Below are 20,829 nucleotides of genomic sequence, written 5' to 3' on the forward strand. Positions count from 1 at the left end.
ACCAAAACCGACTTCTTCAAGACTATGTTGTACCACGACTGCGCTACTGTTCGCTGGCTTCTACAGACACAGCATCTCCTGGCCAACATTCACCAGCTGACGAGACACCTAATGGGCACCCCCCTCTCGCCTCCGGGGCAGTCAGTGCATTTAGATTCGATGCCGACAACGCTGCCATGGTCTGCCGCTACTGCATCCTACCCGAACAATACACTGGGCATACGCAATGCGACCCACCGATGGCTGTCTTTCTTCTGCTCGAGCGTTCCTCAGGACTGATCGTCTAATCAGATCGTGATCTGATAAAATTTCTGCTTTTGCTTGGCGAGACGATCTTCGTCTCCGTCGTTATTCGCATGCGCTTGCAGACATGCTTCCCGGCCGTCGAGCCGGATGAGGTTTGTGTGCGTTTCAATTTACACATTCTCTGCTGTCATTCGAGGTGTCAGGTCGTCCCGTCGAACCTTATTGGTTAGAGGTCTCGAACGACATCGCACCTCGCACTTCCTCCAGAAGGCCTGCCATTCACATGCCCTCTTTACTGCTAAGTCCTACGTTCGCTTAGCCGGTCCTGTCCTCTGTCCCGAAGCGGTCGATATTCACTGTTGCAGCTCTATCTCCCGGATCGCTTCTGCTACTGCTGTATGCATTTCCAATTCTCAAGCAGGTGTCTGTTGATGGCCAGATGATTGTAATTACATACCATCGCCGCCGGGCAGGCAATAGTTTGCCATAGGTGTTGACGACAGGCATGGCAGCACGAGTCTCTCATAGCCGCACGAGGGAACCTTCGGAGGCCATCGGCAACGATGACATACCTTCACAAGAATACAACCATCGAGACTCGACAGCAGGCCTGGAAGATACCACTTTCAATCCAGGACAACCGCGACCATGGCACGCTCCGATGACAACAATGTCCCTCAAGCTGTGGAAACAGATCCTCGGACTCAACCCTTTCAAAGGATCATACTTTGGGCTCTTCCGGACACTAGATAGCACGCGGGATCAAGCTATTGCGTACTGTGGTGTCTTGTTCGCTATTGCAGCTGGGGTGCCGTTGCCAATTATCGTACGTATTGAAAGGCTCAGAGCTCTCACTTCTCACTCACCTTCGCCAGGGCGTCATATTCGCACAAATCATCGGCGATTTTCCACCAGATGAGGCCGCGCTGGAAGATCACATCGTCCAGCTCATTGGGATCGCGGTTGCATACTTCGTTGTAACAACAGCATATACCACATTCTTTGCCCGGACTGGAGAGCGGATAGCGATCCAACTACGAAGAAGGCTGCTCAGGACATTGCTCTATGTCGACCAGGCCTTTCTAGACGTCGAGGACCTTGACTACAATGGGCTCCTGCGTGATAGCATCGATACCATCCAGGTCGGCTGCTCGGAAAAGGTTGGGATATTCATTCAGTCGATGTAGGTGCATCATGATTGAGGGCCTGCACCGATACAACCGCTGACCGTCCATACTTTTATGCTCCAGGTCATATTTCGTCGCGGCCTTCACCGTCGGCTTCATCTTGAACGCCAAGCTGACCGGCATACTGTTCGCGGCTGTGATACCTTCCATGATAGCCGTGGTCTCGCTCGGGTCAACGTCGATCTCGAAATACACACGCCGGGTGACGCATCACACCGAGAAAGCCAACGCCGTCGCTTTAAGCGCTTTGCGGGCGGTCAAGATTGTGCAGGCTTTCGACATGATCGCGAATATCTGCCAACTTCATTCTGATCAGCTGTCAGAATCTGCAAGGCTTGGACTCCGGAAAGCGATCGCCTCAGCGCTAGAGCTCGGAGGTGCATACTTTGTCGCCTACGCCGCCAATGCTCTTGCATTCTACGTTGGCAGCCATATGGCAGCGGCCAATGAAGCAGGCGGCGATGCTGGAACCATCTATGCTGTGGTGTTTCTCATCCTTGATGCTTCTTTTGTCGTCGGACAGTTTGCACCCTTTCTTGAGATCTTCTCTCGCGCCGCCTCTGCCTACGGCAAGATTCTGGAGGTCCTCGAAATCAGACCAACGGAACGATCAAACCGGCCGCACGACCACGGAGATATATCTCTGCGAGGGCAAGACGTACGGATTAATAATGTTACCTTTGCGTATCCTGCGAGACCGGATGCACAAGTGCTCAATGGCCTTGACATGCATTTTCAGCCGGGCACGTTTAATGCCGTCGTAGGGTACGATATAGCTCCCACACATGGAACAACAAAGCTGACATTATTGCAGAACTTCTGGCGGTGGCAAGTCGACGCTTGTATCGCTACTCCTGCGAGTCTATGATTACGACGGAAGCATCAGTATCGGCAACCACGAGCTGATGGAGATGAACAAATTCGAGCTCCGATCGCAGATTGCCGTGTTGGATCAGGACTGTGTACTGTTCTCCGGCTCGATCTTCGAGAACATCCGATACGGACTGGTTGGGCGATCGCTGTCAGATGCCGACTCGGTCAGGCTGTGTGAGCAAGCTGCAGCAGATGCAGGCATCGACTTCCTCCCAGAGCTGTCGAACGGTATCCATACGGTTGTGGACAATACGACGCAGCTCAGTGGAGGTCAACGACAACGAGTCTGTCTTGCTAGAGCGCTTGTTTCAAAACCAGCAATACTTATCCTCGACGAGCGTAAGCCCGGCCACAATGGTCTCATCCACAGTACCCTAGCTGACAAAACGTACAGCAACATCTGCACTCGACGCCCGCAGTGAGCTCAAGGTCATGGAAGCGATACGTACGGCAGTCGCGAACGGCATCACCGTACTGATGATTGCCCATCGTCTCTCCACCGTGCTTTCCGCGGACCAAGTAACAGTGCTGCAAGACGGTCGCGCGGTCGAGCAAGGTACACCAGCTGAACTAACCAAAGATGGTTCCATCTTCTCGGGCCTTCTGGCCGCGCAGGCTGTCAACGGCGACAGTCAGACGCAGATCGTGGAAGTCTCAGACAGCTCGACTGACGAGATAGAGAAGCCAACGAGGCTCCGGAAAGACTCCGAGACTACCGAAACAGGCGTCATTGAGAAAGACGGCGAGCCGTCGTTAGCAACCATCTCTCGCAGTTTTCTCAGACTCACCCGTCCGGACCACATCCTCGTTGCTGCGGGAGCAGTAGCGTCCATGATCTCTGGTGGTATGATCATTGGAGAAGCCATCATTTTCGGCCACCTGGTCCAGCTCCTCAACACCGGCCAAGGGCGCTCGGACTTCCAATCGACGGCCGACTTTTACTGCCTGATGTTCTTCGTGCTGGCATGCATAGCATTGCTGTCTTTTGTTGGAAGCGGCACTGCGTTTGGTATTGCATCCTCCCGCTTAGTGGCACGGGTCCAGGCAGAGCTACTGAAGACTGTGCTTCGCCTTGATCTGGCTTGGTTCGCAGAGAAGGACCGCTCGGCAAGTGCACTGGCGTCTACTTTCGCAAAAGACTCGTCGGATCTATCATGCCTCTCGGGCGTCGCTCTGGGCACTGTCTGCACCGTCATCGTCTCTATCATTGGCGGAACCGTGCTCGCGCACGTCGTTGCCTGGAAGATCGCTGTCGTCCTTCTCGGTGCTGTGCCAGTCATGATCGCATCTGGGTTCATACGAATCAATCTCCTCGGGAGGTCCGAGCGACGACATCGGACGGCTTATAGCGAGGCCACTGGAGTCGCGGTAGAAGTCTGCCATAGCCGCCGCACAGTCGCGATCCTCGGTCTGGAGGAGTTGTACCTGGAGCGGTATCATGAAGGTTTGCGCAAGCCTTACAAAGCTGGGTTGATCCCAACGGTTACTTGCAATCTGTTTCTGGCCTTTTCTCTGGCTATTACTTACTTCGTCTATGCATTGGCGTACTGGTGGTATGTACCGGTTAAGTCTTTTCAGAAGACTTCGCACTGATCAGATTTTAGGGGCTCGAGACAAGTCAGGAACGGCACATACAACCAGCAGCAGTTCTTCACTGTGCTGCCGGCGCTCTTGTTCTCAGCGCAGTCGGCTGGCCAGTTGTTTTCGCTGTCGTACGTCCTCTCGCTCGCCTGCAGTAATGAGATGATTTGCTGACAGGGCTTCCTCATAACCACAGTCCCGAACTCGCTCGTGCAAGAACAGCCGCCGCGAGCATCTTCAAGCTGCTCTCGTCTCGGCCCAGCATCCTGACCTCCACCCCCGACGACCTACAGTCAGAACCGGAGAAGTCATTGACGTCCAGCCTTGACAGCCTGGAAAAGTACTCAGACGCCAAGATACAATTCCGTAACGTAAGCTTCTCGTACTCGAATGGAGCACCTGTCCTTGACGACGTCAGCTTTGGGATCACCGAAGGCCAGACGGTGGCGTTGGTAGGACCTTCTGGTGCTGGCAAGTCGTCGATTGTCTCACTTTTCGAGCGCTTCTACGACCCTACCGCAGGCGAGATCCTGTTCGACGGTACTGATTTACGAGATCACGATGTACGAAAGCTGAGAGGCCGACTCTCGCTACTATCACAAGACGCAGAGCTCTTTCCTGGCTCGATACGCCACAATATTGCACTTGGCGCATCTGATCGAGATGTCTCACAACAAGAGATCGAAGCGGTCGCCAACCAATGCGGCATCCACGACTTTGTTTCCAGCTTACCAGAAGGCTATACTACAGAATGCGGCGCTGAAGGCAACTCGCAGCTGTCTGGTGGCCAACGCAGTCGCATCGCTTTGGCACGAGCCCTCCTCCGCAATCCAGAGTGTCTTCTGCTCGACGAGCCGACTGCATCTCTCGATGCTGTGAGCGAGAAACAGGTTCAAGAAGCGCTGCAGGCAGCTGCAAAGGGGAGGACAACTGTGATTGTTGCACATCGTTTGGCAAGCATACAGCATGCTGACAACATTATTGTTCTTGATGGCGGAAGGGTGGTGGAGCAAGGGTCTCATGCTGAGCTGGTACAAAAGGGTGGCCTATACGCGAGCATGGCAAAGGCGCAGGCACTAGCATGAATTGATTGGTTCGACCATGACACGATTCTCGTCCTCGTGCTCACTCTCGCTCTGACTCTCGCCTTTCCTCGTCTAGTCGATCTGTGCTTCTCCCGCGCAAGCCAGGACCTCTCAACACCAACTTTCTCCGCTGCTACGGAGCATCCATCTTCCTCGCTTGTTAGCCTCAGCTAATGCAGCTAGACAATGCATAGTCCGCATGTGATCCGTTCTCGGAGCGGAAATGGTTCGATCAGATAACCTTGTTCCTACCTCAAACCACCAGCCATCTGACGGCATGACGCCGGCGTCTTCCCTCAGCCATGCAGCGCGTTGCAGACTTTTCCATCCCGCGTATCTCGGACCTGTCGTCGCTTCGGCTGCAGGGAAGACTTTTCCAATCGTCGGGCCTTGATCCTTATCTGATTAGATGGCCAAGAAACGGTGTGAGACGTCGAGTTGATTCGCGCGCGATGGTATCCTGACGACATCGGTTTTGGAGTGGGATACGCGGCCTCATCATCGTATTACTTTTGACTTTGGCTCGTTGAGATGAATGATCCATTGTGTTGTTGCTTTGACGCCAGACGAACGTTCTCCGACTTCGGGTAGATGGTGTTTCGTCCTGTCGTGCCTACGTTATTCCTTCTGCTGTGGTACTTGCCCTTATCCTCCGAGTTGCCGGTATACTTTGTTGGTGCACCAGCACGAGGCATTTCTTTTCGGCTCTCATGATGTCGCCACATGCCGTCTTTCCTGATCAGATGCAGAGCTCAACTGAACCGACAAGCAATGGCGATACCAATGGCATATCGCAAAGCTCTCACCTAGAGCGCTGGGACGACGATGAGCTTCACGACCTTCTGTGTGTTGGCTTTGGACCGGCTTCTTTAGCCATTGCCGTAGCACTGCACGATGCGTTCGAGGCGAAAGACTGCGGCCTGTCCACGCGACGTCCAAAAGTTCGCTTCTTGGAACGACAGGGGAGGTTCGCCTGGCATGCTGGTATGCTACTTCCAGGGACGAAGATGCAAATCACGTTCATCAAGGACCTGGCGACATTGAGGAATCCTCGAAGCCACTTCACCTTTTTGAACTACCTCCACCAGAAAAATCGACTGGTCCAGTTCACCAACCTTGGCACCTTTCTCCCGGAGCGGATAGAGTACGAAGACTATATGAGATGGTGTGCTGAACACTTCGAGGAGGTGGTCGACTATGGCCAGAGCGTCGAAGCAGTCGGGGTGGACAGCAGGAATGCCAGGACTGGGGCAGTGGAGTCGTTCAGCGTTCGCTCTGTCGACAGCAAAACTGGACGGCGGCGTACCACCAGAGCAAGACATGTGGTCGTTGCGGTTGGAGGAAAGCCTAGCATCCCAAAAGAGCTGCAGGCGAACCATCCTCGTGTCATTCACTCATCACAGTATGCAACCAGCATTGAAAAGATCTTTCCCGAAGGAACACAGCCGCGATCGATAGCAGTTATTGGTGCTGGCCAGAGCGCTGCAGAGATCTTCCACAACATCCCACAGCGGTTTCCGGAATGTCGGTCGCTTCTGTTGATTCGAGGGGCCGCATTGAGACCGAGTGACGATTCCCCGTTGTAAGTGGTCACCATTACCCGCCTCCTGAGGCATCCTCCACTGACCAGCTGCAGTGTCAACGAAATTTTCGATCCCAACCGAGTGGACGACGTCTACTCGCAGGATCCAGAAACTCGAGCAGACGGTATTGCATCAGACAAGGCCACCAACTATGGTGTCGTCCGATTGGAGCTTCTCGAAGAGCTCTACACGCTTCTGTACTCCTACCGAATACGATACTCGTCTGAAGACCAGTGGCCGCATCAGATCCTCAACCATCGATCCGTCACCGGCATGAATGATGCCGTCGATGGCCAGCCGGGAGTCCAACTCCATGTCCGCAACAATACCGGCGCTCATCACGCTGATGGCAAGTCAAGATCAGAGGTTTTGGATGTTGACCTTGTCGTGGTGGCGTCTGGGTACCAACGGAATGCTCATGAAGAGATGCTGCAAGGTATCGAGCAATTGCGCCAGCAAGGAAAAGATGGATCCAGTTCTTGGGAGGTCAATCGCGATTACAGCATCAAGTTTCAGGATGGAGTGGTTGAGCGAGATGCTGGCATATGGCTACAAGGTTGCAATGAAGGTACGCATGGGCTGTCGGATACGCTGCTGTCGATCCTGGCGACCAGAGGTGGAGAGATGGTGGAGTCGATTTTTGGAACAGGGTGATGGTTAGTCGACTTCTGTATCTGGACTTCACGACTCCAAAATTCACCTACTTGACAGAACTACCATGTGATCACAAACTTCACATGCTTGATCGTACCATGTGATCAGACCCACTTTTTCTCAAGCTCATAAACAACTTCAACATCACCAGCTCGACCTCAGACTCATCACTCAACAAGAACTTGCAGCTTGAACACTGACCTCCGAATCACCACTGGCTACTGCCTTTTCCACAATCATGAAGCGGAAAAGGGCAGTTGCGAAGCAGCCGGCTTCCCGCGTCCACAAGGCATGATCACGAGTGATCGACACCATGACAGTATGCTAACGCTGGAGACCTTAGACGCAAAAAGCAGATATGAGCTCCTCCATCGAATCTACGGACACCGCCATCGGGAACTCCGTCACCAAAGTCTTCGGCATCACTGAGCTGCTCGAGCAGGTACTGGTCAAAGTCGACTTCAAGACTCTTCTGCTGTCGCAGCGAGTGAACCACATGTTCGAACAAGTCATCAAGGGCAGCAAGATGCTACAGAAGAAATTGTGCTTTCTCCCGGTCGATTCATTCGAGGAGGCACTGGCACTGGGCTTTGCGGAAGAGGGGGGTGTTCTCTTGCGGCTAGATTCCTTCGATGACCTCGTCAGTTCAGGGCATGTTTGTGTCCAGCCAAGTTTCCTCAACAGCCACTTGTTCCACATAGTGGACCGCTGGCAGCCAGAAAGACTTTGGAACTTCCCCAAGAACGGCTTCAAGCTCCGTGCTGCACCTATTGCTGGTGCAAACAAATCAATTTCTACCGTCCAAAAGAGTGCGGAGAGAACGTTACTCGCACAGCCACCGACAAACAATCACTTCCACAAGCTCGAGATCCGGAGTTCTGCATACTGGCAACCGGGTCCTTTCGATGTCGACCTGACCATGGACTTGGGAATGGGCGACGTCGCCAAAAGAATCGGTTACGTCAACTACCAGACCGCCATTCAAGCGCCAAACTCACAAGACCCCTTCCGCGGATATCTCAAGGCGGCCCGGGACTTCATGCGGTTCAAAGGCGAGAGCGAAGGCATCGATTCAAGCCTGCCGTGGTTTCCCATAGCGTGAAAGGTTGACGAAGAGGGCCATTACCACATGAAGGAGGAAGACAACGCATCCCGACGGAAACCGTTGGCGACCTTAGGCGAGATCACGGTCAGCAAGGCGAGCTGAGACCCAACATATCGGTACACAGGGCAAGTCTACCCGCCGAGGCATGGTCCACGATTCTTGGTGCCCTCGAGCATGGTGGGCAACTTGACAGTTCAGAACATTGAGATGGGAGAGTGAAAAGAGGCTGCCAGAAGACTTGTCTATGGCGAGGCTTCTTGGCCGTTTGCTAGCCGTGCAATCAGTACTCATAGAAACCCTTCCGACTCTTCTTGCCCAGCCATCCAGCATCAACCATCTGCCTCAGCCTCACCGCAGGCCGGTATTTGCTGTCACCCAGCCCCGCGTGCAGCACCTCCATGATACTCAAACACGTATCCAACCCAATGAAGTCCGCCAACGTCAACGGACCCATAGGCACGTTCGTTCCGTTCTTCATGATATCGTCGATGCTCTTCGCATCGCCAACTCCCGTCTCCAAGCATATGATCGCCTCGTTGATATATGGCATCAATATCCGGTTTGCAAGGAAGCCGGGTGAGTCAGCTGAGGTAGAAGTGATTTTGCCCATCTTCTCGCAGAAGGCAATGGCAGTTGCGAGTGTTTCGGCGGATGTCTGGAGGCCAGAGATAATCTCGACACCTTTCTGGACCGGCACTGGGTTCATGAAGTGCGTGCTGACGACTCTTGAGCTAGCTGAGAGGTCCTTGGGGTCTTTGGTGGTCGCAGCAGCTATGAGTGTGATCGATATCGAGCTCGTGTTGGTTGCTAGGATCGCGTGCGGAGGACATATCTGAGCCAAGGAGGAAAAGATGGACTTCTTCAGTTCAATGATCTCCGGCACCGCTTCAATTACCATATCCATATCTCCTAGATCATCCATCTTGGTGGTCGTCTGTAGCCGTTGTCGGGTGGAATCTGAATCTGATTGGGAAATCTTCTCTTTCTGGACGTCCTTCGCGAGCAATTTATCGGCGAAAGACATGCCTTTGTCCAGGCTTTGCTGAGAGTTGTCCACGACTGTAACTGGTACTTTGGCCATTCGCGATGCCGTCAGAGCGATTCCCAGTCCCATCTGACCTGCACCAATTACACCCAGCTTCTTGACTTCTGCTGCTTGCGCTAAGGTAGGCTTGCTGGAGGAGAAGTGTCGGCATTGTGCGCAGATATAGCGCCTCGATAGGCTGTTGAGGGCGCGAGTGGTGTACATGTTGGCGATCGTCATTGATGGTGTATTCAATGGCTCGGAGAAGAGTTGTTGATGTCTTTGAACTCGAGCTCTCGGCAGACCTCGGCTGATGACGTTCCGGCAAGCTTCGGCCTAGCGCAATCTAAGCTTATCTTAGCGCGACGCGTGAAAGTCCAACGCGACTTCCATTAGCATTCGAACGGTATTTGACGACTTGGTACGTTTGCCGGAGCCATTGGACGTTACGCAGTTTGCATAACACCACATGGGATAGCGACATCAGTTTACGGACCTTTTACAGCAAGGATGAAGACTCGGGCGAAGAAAGGCACCGCATCCGCCTCACAGCAGGACAAGGAGGCGCAACCAGCATCGAAGATACAACAACTGGATCCCAGCATCTCCAACCCGCCCAAAGTCTTCATATTGCCTCAAGAAGCATCGCCGGCGGCTCGTATAGTGACACTGCCGAACCCAGCAACAGCCGCGCCAGGTCGTTACTTCGTCTGCCCGGACAAGGGGTTCTACGAATTCACCAGAGTCGCCGCACCGAAGAGAGCCTGTAAAAGTTGGCTACTGGCTCCAGAGTCACCTGATAACGGCGATGCTCTACCACCTATGGCAGACTCCAATGTAGCTCGCGATGATGAGGGCTACGTTCTTCAGACGGCCGACGTGATGGTGGCGACACCTCTAGATCCTCTGTTCCTGCTGCTGCCGGCATTGTCCGAAGACCAGAGGAATGGCGCGGCGCAGATGTTCCTCTCGACGTCTGACTACCTGGACAGGCTAGGAGAGCAGTCGGCTCATTTCAAAGAGCTCATGCGCATTGACCGGCAATCTGGCAACACACTGGAAGCGATGTTGGAGAGACGGATGCTGGTCGTATGTGAATCGATGGAAGCGGGAGACGAGACCTTGTGCAAATTGTCAAATGAGAAATTGCTTAAGGTTCTGGTGGGCAAAGCTAGAAGAGTGGTGGAACACGGCCTACCTCCAAGCATGGAGGAGCACTTCGTTAAGCAAGCTCTCGTCGTGCCAGTGATGAGTGTGAAGAGGGAGGAGAGCGGTGCTAGTATGGTCGTTGGAGAGGAGACACAGGATGCAGAGGCAGGAGCCTCACAGGATGGATCCACAGCGGCCGGAACATTACAAAGCACAGAATCCAGCAGCTTCACGATATCGAGCGACTCCACTACAGCCACATCGATCGTTCCAACGCCGACATCACAACTTTCAACTTCGGACGGAAACATACAACACCTCCTACGCCTTCGCACAGCGCTCGACTATCTCATGGCATCTTACGTACCCATGCCGCTGCGCACGGCTTTTACCAGCATGCTGTCTGGCAAAGCTGACCTCATTGACTTCAGTCCATTGGACGTTCACCTCGCACATCTCGCCAAGCTCAAGTCGGAAGCACAAGCCTTGCGAAGTCTAAGCGAGAACATTAGCCGAAAGCGCGGACTGGAGGATGATGACGAGGCCCTAGAGAAAGCAGAGGTGAAGAGAAAGAAGAAGGAAGATGAGGAGTTCCGGAAGAAGAATATGAGTCGCGGCGTGCAGCAGTTGAAGAAGGCGGACACGAGTGGAATGAAGAAGCTGAGTTCATTCTTTGGAAAAGCGGCCACCAAGAAGGCGTGAAAGTTGTGACCGCATTGCGCTGGCAGTGTTCGATGGTCTGCAAGGCGTGCGACTGCACAGCCACCGTCCTTGACTTGGTTTCCAGTGCGTCAGGATGACAAAAGGCTGTGTCGTTTCAGCTCACTTGACTTGCGGTACCATCTCCCCGGAGTCAGAAGATCAACTGCCACGATATGCAAGCCTTACGAACAAGTTCTTCGGCGAATGGACCCGGCCAGACGCATGCCCCATTGCGATTTTCGAGGTCCACAAGTCCGTCATTGCACAGCCTCGTTGCACAACAGTCTTTCGTTGACGGCAACCGACATGACGAAACGAGCTAGACCTCGAAGGCAGCTGGGCAAGCAAACAACTGCGTCAGCATCTCGAGATTCCTTCGAGATGCAACATGATGATCACGACCGCTCACTCGCTTTAAATCGGACTTCGAGCTCTACAAGCACCTCGACTGAGCCGTCTGGGCGACAGCAGAATGGCGTCTAGACCAGGCTTCGAATATAGATCTCTCGATCGCACAGCCGGCAGCCGTCACAACGAGCATGCTTCGGATCAAAACCGACCTGGCCTTGGTATCGAAATACCGTATCATAGACCTGCTCAGGGTCAACAACCACCATCAAAGTTGGCACGACTCGACAGCACGCCCGCCAGTATCGAAGGCACGACTGAGGAATCTTCCAAGCTCGGATCATCGTCGGCCCTCGGGGACTGGACTGGCGAGACAGTGTGTGATGAGTTTGAAGCCGGTGACCTCTCTGGGCACGCTGACAACGACTCTGCCAGACAACGAGGGATGCGCGCATGGACCGCCGACATATCCAAACCATCCGAAAAGTCAGCGCCCAACGATAAGGCCATGGGGTCCAGTACATTGAAGAAGAGCAAGTGCGGTTGGTTTTCCATTGCAATGCTACTGCTCTCATTATTCTCGACGGTGTTCAGTAGAATCTTCCTCGTCATTGCCCTCAGAGCTCCGCGTTACGGAAGGAACGTAGGAACAGATGGAGCTCTGACAGTCTCCAACGCGGCCTTTCTCACCTCTGCCCTGGCGAAATCGACCGAGGTGTCGTTCGTCACGGTCGTCATCGCCTTTCTCGGGCAATGCATCGCACGTCGGGCTTCCACGAACGACAAGCAACCCGGTGTCACTCTAGCTGAAATGGCCACGCGCACCTGGGTATCTGAGCCGGGAGCTATGCTCACCCAGTGGGAGAGTGTACGATGCGCCGGCTGCTCCTGTTTAGGGATCCTCGTCGTTGTCTCAGCGATCGCTGCAATGCTCTACACGTCTGCCGCGGCTGCACTCGTGCTGCCGCAACTCAAGTTCTCTCACTGGGAGCGCATCGCGATGTAAGGCCTGGTCGCAACAGCTTTCGCCAACACTCTCTATGTCCAGAAGAATTGCAAGACTCCTATCACAACAGCGTCAGATCTAGACGGGGACGAAGACGCACAAAGCACTTGCCTACAGATTGAACTTGCTTCTCAAGCATATCATAACTACCAGCATTGGCTCAGCGATTGGACAAACACTGCCACTGCTGGAAAGGGAACCTCGAGTCTTGCGTCTCGCCCCAAAGGGCGGGCTCTGTTCAATGACAACACCACCGTCATCGGTTCGTGGATCGAGCAGAGGCCAGTGACCTTGCATAGGCCGCAAGGCTGGGTGGTCAAAAATGTCACAATGGCCTATCCGCATCCAGGAGTGGTGCAAGCAGCGCAGGATCCCTCCAACGGCATCATGCAGCCAAATGAACTCAGTGGTATCGATATCTACAGCATCAGGGCTTCCGTGCCGTCGCCGTTCATCAATGTGCTTTGTGCGACAGGTATCAACGAATCGTCGCTGGCACCGCTCGTATACGCTAAGTGGGCCAACGCATCTTTGCCCGTGAACATGAGGACATTGCCAAACCAGGTGGACACCCCAGATCCATATCTGGGTGGAACGGAGTTCGATAGCCTGTTCGAAGGGGGCCCGGATTACGGCTTGTCCAAATGGCCACCAGTCTTCCCGAAGCTGCCCGCGGAATACAACACCATTGCCAACGACACGACAGGCTGCGATTATGGACGCAACGCCGTATATGTCCTTGGCAAAGGTGGTGACCTGGTCACCAACAATTTCGCTCTTTGCGAGCTTCGAGTCGGTCAGACGCCAGCGTGCTCCACCCAATACAATGCTTCTTCGAATGTAGCCACCCTCGAGGTCATCTGCGAGGACCCTAATGACCAAATGTCGTTCCTCTCTTCCTCACCAATCGCAGTGTCTGGCAATGCCTCGTACAGTAACGAATGGCCCAAAATTGCCAGCATGTGGATCAGAAGTATCAACATGGACTCCGGCGCTGTCGAGCCGAACTCTTCCAATGCCCGGTTATGGCCCGAACTGCTCTTCGCCGAACCGCAGTACGACTGGACCGGAGAGCTGGTGCTTGACAAGAACCTGCCGTCCCCTGCGGAGGCCCTTGCGGTCATGTCCGGCTGCACTCTCCTGCAGAGCGCTCAAGATGCACCGTTCGTCGAGTTCTGGAACTACTCGGGCTTTGGAAACATGCTTGAGCTTCCTACACGGCAGTGGTTCACGGCGTCGGTTCACCAGCAGCAATACGCTTCCGGTGGTACTGCAGGCTATGAACAGGCTTTCAACGTTGTCTTGTTTGCGGTATTCTTCATCAATGTCCGGATCCTGGTGTACTGGCTCTGGCATCGAGTTTGGTACATTGACTTCAGCGACCCAAGGATCTTGTTGGGACTTGCGATGAACAGCCACCCGAACAGACAGCTGGCAGAGAGCAGTCTGCGAAATAGTCCATGTGAAGGACCGCGGTATGACCAGTTTTGGAAAGTGCAAGAAAATGCCGATGGGCTTGTTCATATGGTCAGCCCTTCCCTGGAGAGTAAATGCGGTCAGAGGTCTTTGATCAGTAGTTGGAAGCCGCGCACTCCAAAGGTCTTCAGCCAGCTTGTCCAGACGGTGACAAGCCCGGTGTCCATAGTGAAGGAGAAGTTCGGCAGTTTCAGCAGGCTGAAGGGCTAGATGGGGCTGGCGTCTTGGTGGATTGTTCGGTCAGTATGACTTTTTGATGTAGTGCTAGCTCTTATGACAATTTCGCATGCGCATATGAAGACTTCTTGAACCCACCGACGTTCATTCATCCACCTCTTCTCCAGACCAGCAACCAGCTAGATTAGCCTTGGCGAAGCCCGGCTTCTTTAACGGCCAACCGGACTGTAGTGGAGTTGCACTTCTCAACGGCCCTCGATATGACGAATCTCGTAACAGAATATCATGTAACAACGACCGACCAAACAGTCCACTGCGATCCGGGAACTAGTATGTCTAATACTGGCATGAAGCCGCCGGAGGACGCCTCCGAACGGATCCATGCCCTCGTCCACTATGAAGACGACTACGTGCAGCCTCTCCTCATGGCCGCTCTGAAGGCACGCTTACCACCGGAAATTGTTCACTTTGTCGAGGTGAATACGCCTGAGAGTCCTCTTCGAGACCTACCAGACGGTCGACTGCTGCAATGGCGACAGTACGAATCTACCGACTTTGACCATGTGCTCTCACACACGGCGACCAGCCTGGCCAACTCGTATATTATCCGGAAGGCTCTCATCCGGAAACACTACTTATCTACTACTGTCGCACATTGGGTTGCCAAACATCCGTCTTCGCTTCTAAAGAACCATGTTAAGCCTGCCGTAGAGTTCGAGCTTGACTACGCGGAATTCCTGGACGATGCCTTGGATCAGGCAGAGGCTTGGGAGCTGAGGGAGAGCTGGCGGCGCAACGAGAGTCTGGAAGATGACGCAAAGGTGTGGTGGATATTGAAGCCCGGTATGAGTGAGCGTGGGCAGGGCATCAGGCTTTTCAGTTCGGAGGAGGAGTTGCAGGCTATCTTTGAGGAATGGGATCCTGCCGACTCTGACGACGAAGCAGAGGAGCAGCCAGACGATATTGAGGACTCAGATCAGGCTGGGAACAGTAATGGCGTCCAGCCCAATGGAGTCAGGACATCGCATCTTCGGCATTTCATCGCGCAGCCTTACATTCATCCTCCATTGCTTTTATCGCAACCTCATCCTTCAGCAGATCGGAAGTTCCATATCAGAACCTATGTCCTCGCCGCCGGGGCCTTGAGAGTGTGTGTCTGCAGACGCATGCTCGCCCTCTTCGCGGCAGAATACTACGTCTCACCCGCCAGTGATTCCGCATCACCGAACGAGGATCTCTCAGCCCACTTGACAAATACCTGCCTCCAGTCTGGAGAACGAGAAGGCAGCGTGCGAGACTTTTGGTCGCTGCCATCTGACATCCAGTCATCAACATTAGACTCAAGCTGGAAAGACAACGTCTTCGAACAAATCTGCGCTATCACAGGCGAAGTCTTCGAGGCAGCAGCTCGAGGCATGAGCATACACTTCCAAACTCTACCAAATGCTTTCGAGATATTCGGACTGGACTTCCTGGTAGATGCAGAAGGTACTGCATGGTTGTTGGAGGTAAATGCGTTCCCGGACTTCAAGCAAACTGGAGAGAAACTGCAGGGTGTGGTGAAGGGGCTGATGGAGGGCGTGATAGATGTGGCTGTTGCGCCATTCTTTGGTGTCGAGATCCAGCTGAAGGATGGCACAAACAGTGACAGCGCACTGATGAAAGTGTTGGATATCGATCTTGGTAGAAGATGATGCTCAAACCGCATGCCTCGGATTCGTTATCCTATATGGGTATCTTCCCGCGCCAAACGCTATGCAATGTTGAATGCAAACCAAAAACACACCTAGATACTCGCCCGTCTCGGCGCCATTGTCCGCCGCAGATTCCTCCGCTCCTCCGTCTCTTCCATCACCGGCAGCACCCCCTCTTCCCGCAGCTCAGCGAGGAAGCGCTGTCCGTATTGGTAGCCTACTTGGTATATCTCGTCGAACTTGCCAAACCTACACACGGCATTGTCAGCACAACATCTCTCAAACACATCGCCCGAACAATGAAAGGTAGGGTGGTCACTCACTCCAGCGTCCCATACGGCTCAATAGGCGGCCGCATATACCGACACCCGGGGATATTCTTCGCCCGCTCTAACGCATCCACCGAACTCACATACGCCAGCCGCGCCTGGATCTCCGACAACGTCGGCGGGTTGGGGTAGCTCGAGAACGGATTCCAGCGGTTCAAACTCGCCCAGAACCCGGACAGCGAGTCCCCGTAGGCCTGCGGGCGGTCGTCGTCCAGCGAGCCGACGTCGACGGCGAAGATGACGTCCGCTCCCAGGGATCGCATGTGCGAGACGGTCAGGTTGTCGACGTAGCCGCCGTCGAGCAGCATGTTGCCTTCGTCGCACATGGGTGGCAGCAAGCCGGCGAGCGACATGCTGGCGCGGATGTACCGCCACACGTAGCCGGAGGTGTGGATTTCCGAGCGCGACTTGCTGATGTTGGTCGAGTTGCAGTAGAAGTCGAGCCAGAAGTCTTCGATCTGGCTGTCGCCGAACGTCTTGAAGATGCCGCGGTTGAACTCGTGGCCCGTCGTGTAGGAGGCCGAGGGGTATGTGACGTCGAGGGCGAAGCGCCAGACGCTGCCCATGCGGCCGGCGAACTTCTTCACGCGGCCGTACATGGGGACCACGTCGGCGTCTTGCGCGTAGACGGCGCCGATGAAGGCGCCGATGGACGTGCCGCCGATGATGTCGATGGGGAGGCCGGCTTCTTCGAGCGCGCGGATGACGCCGACATGGGCAAGGCCGCGGGCGCCGCCACCTCCTAACACCAAGCCGACGGATTTGCCGCAGAGACGGCGGGCGAGGCGGTGGAAGTCGCCTTTGAAGGGCGTTTCAGCGGAGTAGAGGGGTGTCTGGCGGACTTTGCGGGAGGTGTATTTGTGAATCTCAGCTTGGAGGACTTGGACGCGCTGTTTGAGGGCGTTGCCAAAGCGCTTGGGAAGAGCGTGGACAGGCTCGGGGGCGCTGCGGTAGGACATTTGGACGTGATGGTGGCCACCGTTCACCCAAGGTCGGTTGCGGAGCCATGCTCTGGTCAAGCCTGGAGGGCAGTATCGCTCGGCGTGCAGCAAGACCAACTCCTTCCGTGCAGTTGTCTTTGTAGTCAGCAAGAAGCGCTCGTATTCTCCAATGCTGGGTGAGCCTTCGGAAAGGCCGACAAGGAAGATGCAATCAGCTTGGCTTATGCAAGTCTCGGTCCAGGGCGATTTGACACTAGTATCAGCGATGTACAGCACCAAGCCGTACCTCTCCTCCAGATCAGCAAGGTACTGTGACAGCTTCAGCTTGCCCATGCGACTGAACGCGTGTCTGCCCAGATGGTTCAGAATGGAAGCCTGGTTGAGCGTCGTGACACCATTTGGTGTTCCAATCTGGTTCAAGGCGTTGTGCAGCTTGTTGCTGAACTCCACTACCGGAACGCCAGCAGTGGTTGGAACAATGGCCACAGTCCGCAAGTTGAAGTTCGAAGTCGCCTGGTTTCTGGATACAGCAAGCTTGCTTTCATGAGCAGAGACGTCGTTCAGTGGATTCTCCACCAGCGCTCGCATGCGAGAAGCGATGATCTTGGAGACCTTGATCGTAATGCCGGGATGCTCCCTCGCCAGGCTGTTGAACAACGTCTTTGGGAACTTTGCAAGCTCAGTGTCACGGATAGCAACAAGCGTGCCTGGCCGCGACGACTCAGTCAAGACTTCGAGCTCACCGACGCTGTCGCCTTGACCATACTCTCCTATGACAGCCATCTTGCCGTCCGGACTCTCTTGTATGGCTCGAAGCCGACCGTTAAGCACGATGTAGATTGCGTCGCTCTCGTCTTTCTGATTGAACACTATCTGTCCGGAGTTCACTTGCAGCCATTCTAGCGCGAAGTCGATGTGCAGGAGCAAGCGAGGAAGAAGTGTGGTCAGCCTCTTCGCCATCGTCAGCAGTACGATAGGATGTCGCTCGACGATCCTCTCGATTGCCGTCCGTGGTAAAAAGCCAACATAGACGTCAGTCTTCGCAGTAACATCGATGAAGGACCGCCAGGACGAGATAGTGCCCAGATAGCCAGCAAGACCTCCAGGCTTGATGAGAAAGAGACTTTTGCGACTCTGCCTCTTCTTCCGCGAAGCGTCTTTGGCGTGCATAGAAGCCGATCGCTTCGACGTGGAAGAGCCTCGTCTGTCCGTTGATGCACGGAAGAACTCAGGTACCCCTTGGTTCTCACCTCCTGGCATTGTGCCGAGCACGTTCATATCTCTGTCTTGGTCGTCCACCGTTGCGCTGACGTCCAAGAAGCCATCGATGACATAGTAGAGGCCAGGATTCCGCTCGCCCTCTTCCACCAGCACCGAGCCTTTCGGGAAATACACGATCTCCAGTTCATTCTTGAGGTCCTCCAGTATGTTGGCAGAGCCGCCTGAGCTGAAAGCCGACATCGAAACAGCAGATTCCGAATCGTCCATAGAGCCAGACCCTTCATACGGATCGATGAAGCCGAAAGCGTTATTGTTAAAGACCGCCGTCTTGTTCCTCGAATCGAAGGATACTAGTCTTGGGGACTGAGCGGCAGACGCGGTGCTCTTCGTACTCTGTGCGGTCGTCAGGCCCACTGCTTTGGCCATGCACTCCATGATCGACTCTCGAAACAGCACATCCTCGTCCATGGACTCCTGGCGATGCATTGTTGCTCGCGGGCTGGCGTCGACATTGAATGGATTGCGAGTGTCTTGTATGTTGGGACTGTGTACATCGCCGTTCGCTGGTTGGGGAGTTGAGTAAGGTTGCGAGAAGCTGCCAAACTGCCGCTTGCGACCTGGAGGGCCTCTCGCGGCGTGGATGTTCGTCAGCAGATCTCCTGCACTCATACCACTTCGGTCTTCATGGTCTCCGCCTGGAGCAGTGCCTCTGCTGACAGACATCCTCGCCTGGAACGCAGCGTCACGCCGAAGATTACTACTCGCTCGGCGTTTTCGCTGGGCTACACGAGGATTGTGTAATGCAATGCCTTTCATGCTCTCTTCTGGACCCATACGTTCTTGATCCTTTCTGAACTTGTCTTTCAGTCGTGATAGTGCTTGGCCTCGCAGGAAGTCGGGTAGGTCATGAGCAGTGTACTTCTCCATTAAGCGTTCGGTCCGCAGCACTTCGCTCGTCAGGCCAAGGTAAGCATGAGCCGTGGACAGTGTTACTCGTTGTAGTCGAGTGAGTATCACTTGAACAATGTGAGCCGTGGCTTTGGGGTAGATCCTCGTGATGCGATGGAAGGCACTGGCAGGTATGATGGCAATAGTAGTATCCACGGTCGCCCTTGCTACGATGTGCGGATGAGCAGAGAACTGCTTCTTGGGCCTTTTCTGCTGGAAGCTTGACCCCCGGATGAAGCTCGGTCGCCGACTGTGGTGCTGAGCGGTCTCCGAATGGTTGTTCGAATCCAGTGCCAGCGGCGGTGGCTCCCGGAACTGACCAGCAGCGTTCGAGGGCCTCTTGTGACTCGACGGGGGCCGAGAGCCTCCATTCTGCCATGCAGCTGGACTTTGTGGGACAGACTCTGGTGTGGTCTCGCCATCATACTGGTAAGGAGACCTGGCCTGTTGGAAGTGCTGCTTCAGATTATTACTCGACCCGTGACTGTCATGCTGTTCGTCTTCCTCGTCGAAACGTAGCTTGACATTGTCTGTGAAGAGAGATAGCACCGAGAACAGAGAAGACATCGGAGCTCCGTTCTTGACTTCGGTTAGCAGTTGATAGCTTCGATTGCCGTTGCTCCTTTCCTCATGCTGGTCTTCTTCGGAAAAGCTCGTTTCGTTGCTAGAGTCCATCTCGGCATCCCGAGCAGCCTTTACGAAAATCTGCACGAGCCCGTCCACGACCAGGCAGAACCCTTTCTCCTCTTCCAGGAGAATCGTCTCGCCGGCAATCAATTTACGAGTTTGCATCGTCCGAGTGAGCTCATGAAAGACGGGTCTTTCGAGGTACCCGAACACTTTAATGGCGCTCAGGAACTCATCAAAGTAGTTGGCCAGTCCCGCTTTGCTATCGGTCTCCTGTGCATCTGGAAAGATCTCGATCTGCGGTTCCTTCCTCTGTGGCTCTGGTGGAAGCCGGGAGTACATGTTCAAGAAGCGGTACCTTACGAACCAGCTCACGCTCGAGACGATGGCCACCAGTAGCAGTAATAAAGTCGTCATGTTCATGGTGAAGGTCAGACTGGTCGACAGGAAGTTGAAGAGCCATGCTGGGAGGGTCAAGGTGACGAAGCTGATGAGGAAGTAGAGGATGCTGGGGATGACCGTGAAGAGGCCCAGCAGCAGTCCTCCCAGCATATGGAGGGTCGAGTGGGTTCCTTCGGGGGTATAGGCGACGTTGACACCGGGGCGGAGAGAGAGGACGGAGGTAGCGTTGGAGCGTGGCGTCCCCATTGCTCGGACAGAGAGAGTTTGCGCTGGGTGTGGCTAGTTTAGAGGAGAGTGAGACTGCACCCGACCTTCAGGCGAGAGGCCTGTGGCGCGTCGAATTGGGCATTTTGCTCGGGAAACGTGCATCCCCCATCTGCCGCCAGTCGTTTGGCCTTCGCTCTTATTCCCAGCTCACATGCTTGGCCACGAGGTGCCGCGACTTTAACGTGGAGGTGTTGTTCGGCGCAT

The 20,829-nt window shown here is 54.4% G+C and overlaps 8 protein-coding genes across 8 annotated transcripts; 6 read left to right on the top strand and 2 right to left on the bottom strand.

The window, feature by feature from the left end:
• Window positions 1–916: 916 nt before the first annotated feature.
• Window positions 917–4,972, top strand: LTR77_005864 (uncharacterized protein; the record flags this gene model as incomplete). Its single annotated transcript, XM_064803107.1, has 7 exons — window positions 917–1,072; window positions 1,122–1,429; window positions 1,497–2,198; window positions 2,248–2,645; window positions 2,701–3,859; window positions 3,911–4,018; window positions 4,084–4,972. The coding sequence occupies 7 exons, from the start codon at window positions 917–919 to the stop codon at window positions 4,970–4,972; spliced, it is 3,720 nt and encodes a 1,239-aa protein (XP_064659232.1).
• Window positions 4,973–5,685: 713 nt separating this feature from the next.
• On the top strand, window positions 5,686–7,209 carry LTR77_005865 (uncharacterized protein; the record flags this gene model as incomplete). Its single annotated transcript, XM_064803108.1, has 2 exons — window positions 5,686–6,554; window positions 6,609–7,209. The coding sequence occupies 2 exons, from the start codon at window positions 5,686–5,688 to the stop codon at window positions 7,207–7,209; spliced, it is 1,470 nt and encodes a 489-aa protein (XP_064659233.1).
• A 358-nt stretch (window positions 7,210–7,567) lies between these two features.
• On the top strand, window positions 7,568–8,311 carry LTR77_005866 (uncharacterized protein; the record flags this gene model as incomplete). The annotated part of the gene is made up of 1 exon (XM_064803109.1): window positions 7,568–8,311. The coding sequence occupies one exon, from the start codon at window positions 7,568–7,570 to the stop codon at window positions 8,309–8,311; it is 744 nt and encodes a 247-aa protein (XP_064659234.1).
• Window positions 8,312–8,594: 283 nt separating this feature from the next.
• Window positions 8,595–9,563, bottom strand: LTR77_005867 (uncharacterized protein; the record flags this gene model as incomplete). Its single annotated transcript, XM_064803110.1, has 1 exon — window positions 8,595–9,563. The coding sequence occupies one exon, from the start codon at window positions 9,561–9,563 to the stop codon at window positions 8,595–8,597; it is 969 nt and encodes a 322-aa protein (XP_064659235.1).
• Window positions 9,564–9,848: 285 nt separating this feature from the next.
• Window positions 9,849–11,189, top strand: LTR77_005868 (uncharacterized protein; the record flags this gene model as incomplete). Its single annotated transcript, XM_064803111.1, is given in 2 exon segments — window positions 9,849–10,110; window positions 10,129–11,189. 2 exon segments carry the CDS (start codon window positions 9,849–9,851, stop codon window positions 11,187–11,189), a joined length of 1,323 nt encoding a protein of 440 aa, XP_064659236.1.
• A 1,684-nt stretch (window positions 11,190–12,873) lies between these two features.
• LTR77_005869 (uncharacterized protein) lies at window positions 12,874–14,229 on the top strand (the record flags this gene model as incomplete). Its single annotated transcript, XM_064803112.1, has 1 exon — window positions 12,874–14,229. The coding sequence occupies one exon, from the start codon at window positions 12,874–12,876 to the stop codon at window positions 14,227–14,229; it is 1,356 nt and encodes a 451-aa protein (XP_064659237.1).
• Window positions 14,230–14,528: 299 nt separating this feature from the next.
• Window positions 14,529–15,890, top strand: LTR77_005870 (uncharacterized protein; the record flags this gene model as incomplete). Its single annotated transcript, XM_064803113.1, has 1 exon — window positions 14,529–15,890. The coding sequence occupies one exon, from the start codon at window positions 14,529–14,531 to the stop codon at window positions 15,888–15,890; it is 1,362 nt and encodes a 453-aa protein (XP_064659238.1).
• Window positions 15,891–15,982: 92 nt separating this feature from the next.
• On the bottom strand, window positions 15,983–20,604 carry NTE1 (phosphatidylcholine and lysophosphatidylcholine phospholipase; the record flags this gene model as incomplete). Its single annotated transcript, XM_064803114.1, has 2 exons — window positions 15,983–16,139; window positions 16,214–20,604. 2 exons carry the CDS (start codon window positions 20,602–20,604, stop codon window positions 15,983–15,985), a joined length of 4,548 nt encoding a protein of 1,515 aa, XP_064659239.1.
• Window positions 20,605–20,829: the final 225 nt, after the last annotated feature.

Source organism: Saxophila tyrrhenica (genome assembly GCF_035928015.1).
Source record: "Saxophila tyrrhenica strain CCFEE 5935 chromosome Unknown scaffold_8, whole genome shotgun sequence".
NCBI lineage: Eukaryota > Fungi > Ascomycota > Dothideomycetes > Mycosphaerellales > Extremaceae > Saxophila > Saxophila tyrrhenica.